The following is a 14,543-nucleotide window of genomic DNA, read 5'->3' as shown; positions in this document are numbered from 1 at the left end:
TAATTAATATATGATATGCAGAGAACTAAATCAAAGTGAAGAACATACACTGAGAGAGGAATAAGACTCCCTTAGATTTTAAAGAATGAGGTACTTGCCAGCTGTGGCTGAGGCAGGAGGATTACAAATTCGAGCTCAGCCTTGGCAACTCAATGAGACCCTGTCTCAAAAAATGTTGAAGATTTAACTCACTGGTAGAACAAACCTGGGCTCTCAATTCCCCACTACGATAAAAGAATAAGGAACTTCTTGGTTGATTCAGTAGAGGTCAAGGGAGTAAAAAAAAAAAAAAATTATAAACTCTGGAAGAAATTTAATTTCTCCAATTAAAAAGAAGTGGTAAAGGGCTGGGGATGTGGCTCAAGCGGCAGCGCACTCGCCTGACATGCGTGCGGCCCGGGTTCAATCCTCAGAACCACATACAAACAAAGATGTTGTGTCTGCTGAAAAACTAAAAAAATTAAATATTTAAAAAATTCTCTCTCTTAAAAAAAAAAAGTGTAAGTCTTTCTAAGGGACAAGGATGCGATTTTTTTTTTAAATCTTTATTTTTCTAGTACTTAGAAGACTAAAATACAGTCAATGACCATAACAAAACCCAAAAACATCTCAAAGAGAAATAAAATTACCATAGGACCCTACGCTTAAAAACAAACAAATAGGGCCGGGTTGTGGCTCAGGTGTAGAGTGCTCCCCTAGCATGTATGAGGCCCTGGGTTCAATTCTCAGCACCACAGAGGTGTAATCCCAACAGTTTAGAAGCCGAGACAGGAGGACTTCGAGTTCAAAGCCACCTTCAGCAATGAGAGGCGCTAAGCAACCCAGTGAAACCCTGTCTCTAGGGCTAAGAATGTGGCTTAGAGTGCACCTGAGTTCAATCCCTGGTACCCACACACATGAAAAACTGCTTAAAATACTCTATAAGGGGCTGGGGTATAGCACAGTAGTAGAGAACTTGCCTGGCATGTCCAAAGCCCTGGGTTCAAGTCCCAGTATTGCAAAACAAAAACACTATGTAAGGGAAGGTGTGGTGCCACACCCTTGCAATTCCAGCTACTCAAGGAGACTTGAGGCAGACTGAGGCAGGAGGATCATAATTTGCCAGCCTGGTGGGCAACTAAGAAGACTGTTTCAAAATGAAATTAAAATAGCTGGGGATGTAGCTCTTGGTAGAGCACTTGCCTACCATGCTTGAGGCCCTGGGTTCAAGCCCCGTCCTGCAACAAACAAATTTCATTACACACTGGAATAGGGGATATGGTTCAGGGTTCAGTGGTAGAGAGATCCCCAGCACTGTAAAACAAATATCTTTTGAGAGAGAAGTTACTTTGGTATGGTAGTAGCAAAAAAAAAAAAAAAAAAAAAAAAAAAAAGAACTAGTAGATGCAGTCAGTGAGAACTGAGATCCTTTGCCAGAGAATCCTTCCCCTAAGAGCAGAGAGGTTTCACTTTCCTATTCCTCAGAAATGCTTACCAGCCAAATTTGCTAAAGGGCTAGTTCCCTGAAACTGCAGTAGCTTACTTGCTCCTGTTTGGATTAACACTCTCATTGGTTAAGAGAACGCACAAACCTCCTCTTCCCTCAGAGGGTTCACTCATTACATACCTAGGGTAATTCAGGCTCATAATGTGCAAATTTAGCACATACAGAAGGTATCAAAACTTTACACTTTTATTTGTTGTTAAAATGCCAGTTTAAACATACATTGGTAACTGGTAAGTACTTACCATGTTGGGCATTCCACTACCAGGAACTGCCTTTTTGTCCATTGCAAATGGAGATAAGCTATTTGGTAGTACAGTCTTTGTCTGAATCTGGAGCCCAAGTCCACTGGCTCCAATCTGCTGTCCAGAATTCTGAGGATATGGTGAACCATAAGGATTGGGGTTGTTCATCATTCCTATCTAATAGTAAGAAACGGAAGAAAAATTAATTTCCTTTCCCATGTTACTAGGACATTACTATGCCATTTCCCTTTTGATTTTCTATATACTATATACAAAATAATTTTGAAAAAAATCCTCTATTCATATTAGAAAACATACTGAAAACTAGCCAGATGTGATGGCATATGCCTGCAATCCCAGCAATTTGAGAGTCTGAGGTAGGAAGACTGAAAGTTTAAGGTCAACCTTGGCCACTTAGTGAGACCCTGTCTCAAAAATAAGACCTCGCTGGACTTGGTGGCACACTCCTGAAACCCCAATGGCTTGGGAGGCTGAGGCAGGAGGACTACGAGTTCAAAGCCAGATTCAGCAATTTAGCAAGGGCATAAGCAATTCAGTGAGTCTCTAAATAAAATACAAAATAGGCCTGGGGATGTGGCTCAGTGGTCAAGCATCCCTGGGTTCAATCCCCAATACCAAAGAAACAAAGAAAAAAGAAAAGTCCCAGAGGTATAACTCAGTGGCAAAACACCTCTGGGTTCAACTCCTAGTACCACATAAAACATATTTTAAAAAGCATGCCTTTGAAAGTACATTCTTAAGATCAAGAACAAGGGGCCCCGGGCTGGGGATGTGGCTCAAGCGGTAGCGTGCTCGCCTGGCATGCATGCGGCCCGGGTTTGATCCTCAGCACCACATACCAACAAAGATGTTGTGTCTGCCGAGAACTAAAAAATAAATATTAAAAATTCTCTCTCTCCTCTGTCACTCTCTCTTTAAAATAAATAAAATATTAAAAAAAAAAGAACAAGGGGCCTGAAGTACAGTAAATTTACAGCTCTTTTCTGTAAATACTTGAGACAAAGGTATTTTAGAAACACTTTTGAAATTATCTATTAAAAAAGGTTTGCCATTCATTCCCATTAAGTTGCATATGATGTACTTACATTTAATGTACAAACCATGGCCAATTCAACTCAACTTCCTATGTCATCTAATCCCTAAATATAACATTGTAGAGTTTGACAAATCAAAGTGTTTTTGTACTCCAGTATTTTATTTAGAGAGAGAAAACTGGTGATTTGTGAGATAAAATATATATATATAATTTTTATTTTTTTAAACGTAGGGATATTGATAACAATGCTTTCTAAACCTTTTAATTCTGAATCCTTGGAAACAGCATGCAAATATCTTAACTCTACACCAATCCTTGCTGCCCTATAAACCAAGCTACTCTATTCATTAAGTTACCAGCTTACCCCTTTAAGTAAGTTGACTTTGCAACTCCTATATACCTGAAAGTAGGTTTTCTGTAATTATGTTTTAGTTCACCTGAAACCATCATACTATGTATGATGATGATGAACTGAAAAGAGCATTAATAATTTAAAAGCTAGCTGGGCTTGGGGTTAAACAACTGCAATTCCAGCTACACAGAAGGATGAGGCAGAATTACAAATTCCAGGCCAGACTCAGCAACTTAGCAAGACCCTATCTCAAAAAATAAAAAAGGCTACAGGTGCGACTCAGTGGTAAACATTCCTGAGATCCCAATTCCCCTCCACCCAGTTGTAGGATCCCAAAAGTTAAGTCAACTCCTACTAGAGACAAATAGTAAGCACTCAGAACGGTAAATCAGAATGCTATAGCTACTGCCCGATTTAAAAGGTGCCACACACAACTTTCATCCCTCTCTGCCAGATCCACTCCTATCAAAGGACCCTTCAATTCTATCTAAACACACACATACATCTTTCCCATGTCCCTGCTCAATGTTACCATCTTAATTCAAACACATCACTGCTAGTATAGACTAAGTTCAAGAGATCTTGGCTTCTATCTTCACCTGTATTTATTAATGGAGGGCATACCATTAAATGGTATACCAGGACCTTCACGAGGCCTATCTCTTCATGGCATCTTACTATTTCCTGTACCCATTTCTTATGAAACCATAATGCTTCTTGAGACTCTAACATTTGCCTTAAGCTTTTCTTCTACAACTGAACAGTGGCACATTTCCTTTACTATTTGATTGTGATGCTAACCTGTAAAGGAAATAAATACTAAGATCACAAACATGAAATTAATTTTCATTTTTCATTCTTTGTTTACTTAGGTGGCACAACCATAACAAGTACCTACACAGATTCTGCTCATCCTTTTAATTTTGAATGCTACTACTGTGAATCCTCTATTGTCCTATAATTATAGAGTTCCTTTTTTACATTGCCATGTTTTCAAGCCTTAAATCACATATGACATAGATGATTATGTGTTAGAACATGTGCCTCTTCTATAGGTTAGACCACGTACAAAAAGGAAAGAACCTAGCCAGGTGTAGTGGCACATGCCTGTAATTCCAGCAACTTGGAAAGCTGAAGTAGTAGGATCACAAATTCAAGGCAAGCTTCAATAATTTAGCAAGACCCTGTCTCACAATAAAAAAAGGGCTGAGAATGTGGCTCAGTGGTTTAGCACCCCTGGGTTCAATCCCAAGACCAAAACAAGGGAAAGAACCTCAGTTCATTTAACTTTATAGCTTTATCATCTAGACATCCTATAACATTCAAAGCCGTACTTTACTGACTTTGAGAAATAACACTATAAAAGCCACAAAAAATATATGAACCTCATAAAGTTCAGTTTCTATATTCTGCTTACATAAAGATGACATCAAATGAGTTCCATTTTTAAATGTAATTAAGAAACTAAGAGATAAGTAACTTGGTCAATGCACTGATGATAATGGGGGAATGAGAATGAGAGTGGCAGAGTTTGGAAAACAGTATAAAAGAATGGGGTGACTTACTGATTCAATCTCCTCTCCAATAATTGGAATATTCTAAATAAATCTGGTCAGGAAGATTACAGGGACAAATACAGAAACAGGAATTCAGGATATGTTTGGTAGTTTCAAGTAAATGCTGTTGCTAAATGTGCTTCTTAAAGTACTAATAGTTATATTCCAACAGTATGCATGCTTACACGTGGGGGAACTGGGTTTCATTTGTTTCTTTTAATTAGTCTGGATATTCATGAGAGACAGTATGAAAATTATCACATCTGCATGACAGTAACTGATAAAGAGATAATAAATTATGCTCATAAATTATAGTAAATTATGCTTAGTCCATTATTTGAGTAAATAAAATGCTGGAATTTGTAAGCTGCCTTGGTGTCTGTTAATAAGCTTAACATCTTTACTCAGATATATCCCAGTATAATCTGGTGTTTCACAACTATGTGCACGGACACTACCTTGCCTGCTTAGACCAGCTTAATTTAAACCAGTTCCTGACATTGCTGGTTCCCTCAGTCATGAGGCATTACCTACATACTCCAAGCTCTCTCTCTATTAGACTGAAGTCTCAAATACACAAACTGCACTGATTGCTAGTCAAGAGGAATATTTTATTCCTGATGTTTTTGGTCACTATGTCAGAGATTCCCTGGTTTTTCTTACCCACTTCATCACCCTCAGAATTACATTGCTAGTTAGAAAACACAATACAACCAATCTTCCTATCACTATCCTATCTCCTGTACCCCTTTCCTAGTCCCTATCACATAAAACAAGAGGAAAATATACTGTACTTAATTTATGCTACCCTGTAGTTATTTGATCTTGTTACCTCCCTACAGCTAATGTGTTCCAGATGTTCAACTGCCCATTACCACACAGACATCTATCTAAACTGAAAAAGCAAAGGACCAGGAAGGCACAGTTTAAAGAAGTTAAAAGAAAAAACTGCAGGGGACTATGCTCAGCATGATGGCACATGCCTGTAGTCACAGGACTCTGGAGGCTGAGGCAAGAGGATTCCAAGTTCAAAGCTAGCTTCAGCAACTTAGCAAGGCCCTAGGCAACACAGACCCTAACTTAAAATTAAAAAAGGTCTGGGGATGTGGCTCAATGGGTAAGCACCCTAGGTTCATTCTCCAATACCACTCCCCGCCCCCAAACTCTGATTCTACAAGTTGCTTCTAAGTTTTCAATATATTAAAACTAGAGGGCTGGGGTTGTGGCTCAGTGGTAAAGCCCTTGCCTAGCATGTTTGAGGCACTGGGTTCAATTCACAGAACGTCATATAAATAAATAAAGGTCCATCAACAACTACTAGTAAAAAAATACACACACACACACACACACACACACATATAAAAACCTAGAAAGCCGGGGAAACACAAGAACCAATACACACATGAACCAACACATGTGAAAAAGAGAAAGAGGGAAGAAAAGATAGATAAACATTGATGAAGAGGAAAAGTAAAAAGCAGAGCATGAAAGGTAAAGAATATTAACACTTTAGGAACATTTACAACAGGGACAAAAATCCCTGTTAAGTCTTAGTCAGAGCTGCACACACCATACATAGTTAATGCAAGTCAATACTATGTGATTTCAAGGTTCAAGAAATAATAAAATCAATTTAGATGTTTCATGCTATCAAGTAGATTCACAAATGTCCAGGTTATATATTTGTACTGGTGTTATATGCAAGTCTTTGTGTTAAAGCACAATTAATAGCAAACAGAGACTAGAGCCATCCAACCTACACTATATAACATTCAGTTTCTCTTCATATGGATTTTCCCTCCCTGCCTTCCACCTAATGAACCCTTAATCCTTCCTACCTGCTGTACTACTTGCTCAACCAAAGCCACTCAAGTTCTAAAACAGAGGTGCAATAATAATAGCTCTTAGTTTAAAAACATTACAGTTTAGGATTCAACATCACATGGCAAGGGCCATCACCAACTGATGCTAGTTTTAAAAGAGCTCCAAAACTGACATTAACACTCCTGTTTTGCCCAGGGGGAGATTACTCCTAAAGCAAATACTCAATTGAATTAATGCCCCTCTGAGGCTTTTTGTCTGTTTTGGTTTTTGGTGCTGGAGAGAAAATGCAGGGCCTCAGTTTGCTAAGCATGTACCACTGGACTACACCTCCAACTCATGATTTTTGTTATTCTAAATACCAATTTTCATCGGTCATAAGGTATAAAAAAATTTGGAGATGAACCTAACTGGATCCAGGTAACAAAAGTATGTAAATCAACCAGTCAGAGGAAACATGGGTTAGGATTTCTTTTTCCCCAGACCTAAGACTACAGAGTAAGAAGTAATAAAGATGTTCCAGGATTGTGTATGTGAAGGGGCCAGGGATCATTAAGGGAGAACTGTGGAAAGGATTACAGAAAGTAGTCATGACTATTGCTGTTCTATAACTCTAGCAATGAAGATTGTACAAATGTTGCAGCAAACATTATCACTTTGTTTTTTAGCTGTGTAGGCTTTAGATTGATACATGAATCATAATAACTGAATGGTACTAAACTACAGCAATTAATATGAGCTTTTAATTCACAAAAGCAAGAGTTCTCTACAACTCTTGAGATTTGTTTCCCTTACCTATATGATGGAATTAAACTATTTCTTTTTAAGACTATTGTTACAAACTTAACCCTGGCACATATTAAATACCTATTAAGACTCTTTAACACCAATTTAAGTACTTTTATACAGTCTGATATATTTATTATTTTACTTTTGGTACTGGGGAGTGAACTTAGGGGTGTTTAACTATGACATCTCTAGCCCTTTTAATTTTTTGAGATAGGGTCTCACGAAATTGCCGAGTCTGGCTTCAAACATGGGATCCTCCTGCTTTGACCTCCTGAATCATTGGGATTACAGGTTTGGTCATCGCACCAACCCAGCCTTTTTTTAAGCAAATTAGTGAGACCCTAAATTGCTGAGGCTGGCATTACAGGTGTGTACCACCACATCTGACCTGAGATTATTCAATAATATCTATTTTAAACTTTGTGTTCCTGATCATAAAGGCTCTCTCACTGAACAGATTTTAGATGGACACAATACCTTAATTTTGTTTATTTGTTTTTATATGGTGCTGAGAATCAAACCCAATGTCCCATGCAGTGAGGCAAGCACTCTACCTCTGAGCCACAACCCCAGTCCCTGAACAGATTTTCTGAATGAATTTAGTCTTAGTTCCATAGTAGATAAAAATTTTACATTAATTTATACAGTATTAATCCAACTGAAATCTCTATTAGCAGCATGATCATATCTTCCACTCAACTGCTGTTCATAGCCCCTTTAAGATAATTTTAGGACTTGTAAAGTGAAAGGGGGCAAGTGCTGGCTAATAATTTAAATACTCTGACTTGGATCTATTTTAATCTTCAACAGGAAAATTTAGGAGGCCTTTCTTCCTATCATAAAGAAAACATTAGATGTTCTATAAAAATACTTGGATCTTAAATGCGTACCTCTTCCTTAACTCCAATAATTTAGTCCCTTTCCATCAAAATATAAACTCCTGGGCTGGGGCTGTAGCTCAGTGGTAAAGCACTTGCCTCGCATGTGTGAAGCACTGTGTTGGATAAAGACGCTATGTGTTCATCTACAACTAAAAAAAAAAAAAAAAACAAAAACAAAAACTTTAAAAAAATATATAAACTCCTTAAGGACAGGGGTTTGTGTTTTGTTCACTGCCATTATTCAGGTCCTGAAATAATGCTGATACAAGAAATTTGTGATTTAGATGAAAACAAGAACAATAACCCACTCCTACCTAACTGTTCTCACAGTTGACACCCCCCCACACACACACCCCAATAGCACTTGCTTGGCATATTAGACATTTTTCCCTTGTGTGCCCTGTAGAAAGTAAGTTTATGCACTATCTCCAGCACAAAAGCCAAGACTCAGAAAGTAAATATTTTATTAGTTAGTCGAGGTTTAATACCTGTCATACAGCTCCACAAAAACATAAACATTGGGCTGGCATGGTAGCCTGTAATCCCAGTTACTCAGAAGGCTGAGGCAGGAGGATTGAAAGTTTGAAGCCAGCCTGGGCAATTTAGTGAAACCCTATCTCACATTTTAAAAAATAGACACACACGAAAACACACAGAGCTGGGAATATAGCTCAAACGTAGAGTGTTCCTGGGTTCAATCCCCAGGACAGCAATAAAAAAAGGAGAAAGGGGAGGGGGAAAAAAAGAATATAAACAAACATGAGGAGGGCAAATACCTATAAGAGGTATTTTACTTTCTTATTTTGTGTTTTGCTTTGTTTTGGACAAGGAATAATGCCTAATCAAGTAGTAGGTATTGAACCTATGGATGCTCTACCACTGATCCACATTTCCAAACCTTTTTTTTCTTTTTCCGAGACAGTGCCTTGCTAATTTGCTCAGGCTAGTCTCAATCTTGTGATCCTCCTGCCTCAACCTCCTAAGTCTCAGGAATTACAAGAGTGCCTGGCTACCTTCTTCCTTCTGGTTCTTATTCCAAATATTCTAAGTAAGTTACACTGACATAGCCATAACAAGTGTTAGAAAAGCAGAATCTACAGAGCAGGTATGGTAACCACAGTCCTCTCCTAAATTGTTATTTTTTTATACTATGGAGCTGGAAGGAAGAGGGAAGGAAAGAAAGAAGGAAGATAGGAAAGTTTGTCTACCTACATGTGATTTTAGTTTCTCAGCCCATGTTTGTCCCTATGCCTTAAATTCTCACTTGCATTCTCTGCCCCCATCAAATTGTTCAAGAACAAAATTCTTTTTTTTTTTCTTTTTAAGAACAAAATTCTTAATGCTGTTCCAAGTACCCCTCTTAGAAAGTTTGCTTGGACTCCTGTGAAAATCTTAACCATTTCCAATCTTCTAAGTGCAGCCATTTATCATTCAAGAAATAATTAACCATACGACAGGCACTGGCCATTAATAGCATGATCCCATTTTAAGAAAAAAAATATTTTTAAGAAAAACAAAGGAGGAATGATATGCTTAGAATGTAGGCAGAATACACATTTAAAAGGTCTTTAAAATGTATTTAGTATTCAATAAAGCTAAGAAAGTGGGCTTTCTATAAAAGAAAAGCCTTTCAAGTATGTCTGTAATCCCAGTGGCTCAGGAGGCTGAAGCAAGAGGATTGCAAGTTCAAAGCCAGCCTCATCAACTTAGTGAGGCTCTAAGCAATTTAGCAAGACCCTAAATAAAAATAAAAAAGGGGTGGGGGAGAGCTGGGGTTGTAGCTCAGTGGTAGAGCGCTTGCCTAACACAGGCAAGGCCCTGGGTTCGATCCTCAGCACCACATAAAAATAAATTAATTGAAGATATTGTGTTCAACTACAACTAAAAAATAAATATTAAAAAAACTTTTTTAAAAAAAGGGGGTGTGGGGTGTGGCTCAGTAGTTAAGAACCCCTGGGTTCATTCCCTGTTAATAACAACAAAAAAATCCAATAAATTACTTAAAAAACCAGGGCCACTCCAAGTTGTTCTACTTAAAGATGCATAATGCTAACTGTAAAATCAATGTTTTTACTTACAGAAGAACTTCTTTAAAACCTCTGACATCACAAGAGATCACTGACATATAACACACAGGAAATACTATACAATGTTAAGATTGAATACGGACAGTAAATCAGTAACTGGAACAATCAAATGGGTACTGATTGTGTTCATGAACCAAAAGGGCACTTACTTACCTTAAGAGGCTGGGAGCCTCTCAATCCTGTTTGTCCTCCCATCTGGGGAGTACCTTGCTGCAGTGGATCAGTCAGTAAGTTGCCAGCATTTCCCATGCCTGGATTTGGGTACTGCATATTCGGTCGTCCCCGGCCTGCTCCAATTGAACCGTTCATGACTTGATTAGGCATTATCCCTTGTCCATTGCCTGCAGCCAACATTCCAGGATTCATGCCAGCATTCATCCCTGTGTTCATTCCCATGGCAGGTGGATTTACTGGACTGTTCATCATACCTGTTGTGGACTGTGTGGGACCTTGATTTGGTCCACTAGTGCCCATCCCCATGTTGGGAGAAGTCAAGCCTGCCTGTGTCATTGGGCTTTTGACCATGCTATTTATCAAACCTAATCCAGGACTGTTCTGTTGGGCCTGGCTGGCCATGACTGGGCCTGGGCCACCAACTCCCATGTTGAGGTTAGGGGAACTACCAGACCGTAGCAATTCTGACAACTGTTTATGTTTAGAGGCTGCATCTTGTACTATGCCAAGACTTGTTTGAAGCTGACTAATATCACCACCATTGGTTAATCCCAATTCTGTAGAGTTGATTAATTCATCTGGTAAGTCATGCTCCAGGTCAAACAAAGATCCAAAATCTGAAGAAAAAAAAAAAAAAAGGAAAGATGAAAGTTAAAGTCTCACACAACCAAAATCATAAGCCTCTTCGTATTTTGCTTCTGGGTAAGCATTAAATATCATTTCCAAACCTCACTCCATGGATTATCACCTATTTATTATCTGTATTACAATTTTCCATTCTAAAAAAAAATTAAGGGGCTCTGTTTACACAAACAGATTCAAATATCTAAGAATGGAACCTAAAATAAGACCAAGGGGGAAAAGGATTGAATGTTGGTATAACACCCATCATGGTAAATTGCTAAAAATTTGTACTAATAATCATGAAAAAGATATGCAATTATTATTCCAGCCTTCCTTAGAAGTTAAAACAAACTAAATTCAAAATAAAAACAACAAACTTTGTGTTGGGGTTGTGGCTAAGTAGTAGAGTTCTTGCCTAACGTGTGAGGAACTGGGTTCAATCCTCAGCATCACATTAAAAAAAATAAATAAAGAAAAATTTTTATTTGTCCCTGTACAAATAAAAAATATTTTTAAAAAACCAAGTTAAAATGTATGATATACAAACACAGTCAAAACAAACAAACAACAAAAAAAAACCCCATCCATTTATAAAATGAAATCTACAAATTCAGTGTAAGCTCCAGGAAGACAAGAGTTGTCCACTATTTTTTGGCAAGCTCCTACCACAGAGTCTAAAACACAAAGTAGGGTCTTAACCAACTGCGTATATTTACTTTTATATGACCTATTAGTCTACAGAATAGTTTTCCTTAACCAAAATCGAATCAGATCAATATAAAACAGCTTCAACCCCTTCAACATAAACCACCCCATCATGATCATCAGCCAAGGTGATACAAATTATAGACTGACACAAAGCTCTTCAACACTGACACTGTTAGCATTTTAGGCTAGCTAATTCTCTGTTGTGGGGAGAGGGGAGATTGTCTCATGACTATAGTATGCTCAGCAGAATACCAAGTGTGGTGACACACACTTATAGTCACAGTTACTCTGGAGGCTGAGGCAGAAGGACTACAAATTCAAGGCCAGTCTGGGCATCTTAAGACACTGACTCCAAAAAAAAAAAAAAACAAAAAAGATGGGCTAGAGATGTAACTCAATGTAGAGCACACCATCCCTGAGTACAGAATATCTCCCCCCTCACAAAGATAATCAGCAGATCCTTGGTCTTGTCACTTGATGCCAGTAGCACCTGTACCCCAACTGTGACAATCAAAAAACATTTCCAGACATCACCAAATGTACCATGGTGGGGCAAGACTATGGACAGTATTAACCTAATATCATTTGAGATGTTGAGTTTTCTTTCCCTTTAATTCTTCAAATAGAGCTCACGTGAAAGGAAGTATTAATAAGTATTTATATCCCATAAAAAAATAGTCTAAACCTTAAAGACAAACTACCATTTTAATGATCTACTTGATCCAATTAGTATTGGTTCCTAAGGAGAACTCCTCTTCTGCGTAACCTTCATATTCTTGGAGCATTCTATCTTATCACTGAAATTACGATTATGTCTGCTTTTCTCCCCTTTCCCTGTTACCTTACTACCCCTCAACCCACCCATTTACCTAAACAGCAGATCTTTACAAGCACAAGTCCTACCATTACACACCAATTTCTTGCCTAGTGCTCATCACAGTAAGCATCTGGTCATAAAGAAACTGACTAAACTGATTTGTACCCTAAAACCTCAGGATATGATTTAGAACCCAGACTTTTACAGATCTTTCTCTTTCCTATTGAAAAAAATCCTATGGGCCTCTCCATTATAAAAACAAAACATTTGCTGGGTTTGGTGGTGCACACCTGTAATGCCAGCAGTTCAGGAGGCTGAATGAAGCCCTAAGTAACTAAGCAAGACCCTGTCTCTTAAATACAAAAAAGGTCTTGGGATGTGGCTTAATGGTTGAGTGCTCCTGAGTTCAATCTCTGGCACCAAAATAAACAAACAAGTAAATGAAAACATAATAAACTATGAATAGCTTGAAAACAAAGTTTTAAATAAAATTCACCTAAAGCTTTATTCAAAGACAACTACAGGCTGGGAGTATAGCTGAGTGTTAATGAACCTTCTCTAGGAATTTCAAGGCCCTGGTTCAAACCACAGCAAACAAACCCTGACCCAAAAAAGACAACTGCTTAATAAACTGCTGTTATTTTCTTCATTTTTTCTGCTAATTATATTATTTACAAGATCATATTTTATGCCCAATTTTTATATTTCCCCTGGATTACCCAAGAAAATATGTTGGCATCAGCATACTGAACATAGACAGAAAAAATTAATCTCCATCCACAACAATTCAAAACTTAAAAGACATGTTAGAAAATAAGGATAAAAATTCAGGAAGTAAACATCCAAGTTACTATATTTGAAAAAGAACAGAAAAAATGGTAAAAGATAAAAATGAAAGAGAGGGACTGGGGTTGTGGCTCAGTGGTAATGCGCTTGCCTAGCATTCATGAGGCGCTGGGTTCAACTCTCAGCACCACATACAAATAAATAAAGGTCCATCAACAACTAAAAAATATTTTTTAAAAAATGAAAGAGAACATAAAAGATACAAATGATAGGGTATCAATAAAATTAAACAATGACTCTTTCAAAAGAGTAATAAAAAACTTCTGGAAAGGTTAATGAATGAAAATAAATAAATAAAATAAAGCAATGAGGGCTCAGTGGTAGAGCGCTTACCTAGCATGCATGAGGCACTGGGTTCGATCCTCAAAGTGATAAAGAGTAATGTTTATTTAAAAAATAAATAAATAAGTAAAGCAATGCTATTAATTTTGTGCAAAATGTGAAAACATACAAAAATGGATAAACACCCAATGAAATACTTCAACCAGGGCTGGGGCTGTAGCTCAGTGGCAGAGCGCTTGCCTAGCATGCATGAGGCACTGGGTTCAATCCTTAGCACCACATAAAATAAATAAAGGCATTCTGTCCATCTACAACTACAAAAATTTAAAAAAATACTCCAACCATAATCAAAAAGAAACTGTCTCAATTTCTACAACAAATTATTGCATAAAAGGAGAGAAAAAGAAAAAAAGCTTACTATAAAAAGATACACCAGGTGCAGTGACAGACATCTGTAACCCTAGGCGACTTGGGAGGCAGAGACACAAGGATTGCAAGTTTGAGGCTAGCCTCAGCAACTTGGTGAGATCTTCTCTCAAAAAATGAAAATGGCTGGGGATGTAGTTTAGGTGTACTCTTTATATTCTTAGAGCATTCTGGGTCTAATCCCCAGTACTACAAGAATAAACGATTCAACAACTGGAGCTATTTGGATTCTGATTTGAACAAATCAAATGTAAAACCACCTTCTGAAATCACAATATACTACAGACTGAGTAGTGGGTAATATTAACAAATGACTAATCACTGAGTATGATGATATAGCAACAATGTTAAATAAATCCTTTTTACTGAGACACACTGAAGTTTCTGTCAAAGGA

At 37.7% G+C, this 14,543-nt stretch overlaps 1 protein-coding gene across 2 annotated transcripts in view; it reads right to left on the bottom strand.

The window, feature by feature from the left end:
• Window positions 1-14,543, bottom strand: part of EP300 (EP300 lysine acetyltransferase) — an 82,613-nt gene that overhangs the window by 48,736 nt on the left and 19,334 nt on the right. For both annotated transcript variants that reach the window (XM_081310492.1, XM_081310493.1), the window contains exons 2-3: window positions 10,425-11,062; window positions 1,729-1,905 (exon numbers count right to left, since the gene is read on the bottom strand). In XM_081310492.1, coding sequence (XP_081166618.1) covers window positions 1,729-1,905; window positions 10,425-11,062 — 815 coding nt within the window. The remainder of the gene's footprint in view (window positions 1-1,728; window positions 1,906-10,424; window positions 11,063-14,543) is intronic.

The sequence above is a fragment of the Spermophilus citellus genome (assembly GCF_964194105.1).
Source record: "Spermophilus citellus genome assembly, chromosome: 10".
NCBI lineage: Eukaryota > Metazoa > Chordata > Mammalia > Rodentia > Sciuridae > Spermophilus > Spermophilus citellus.
This window is presented reverse-complemented; position numbering and strand designations above follow the sequence as displayed.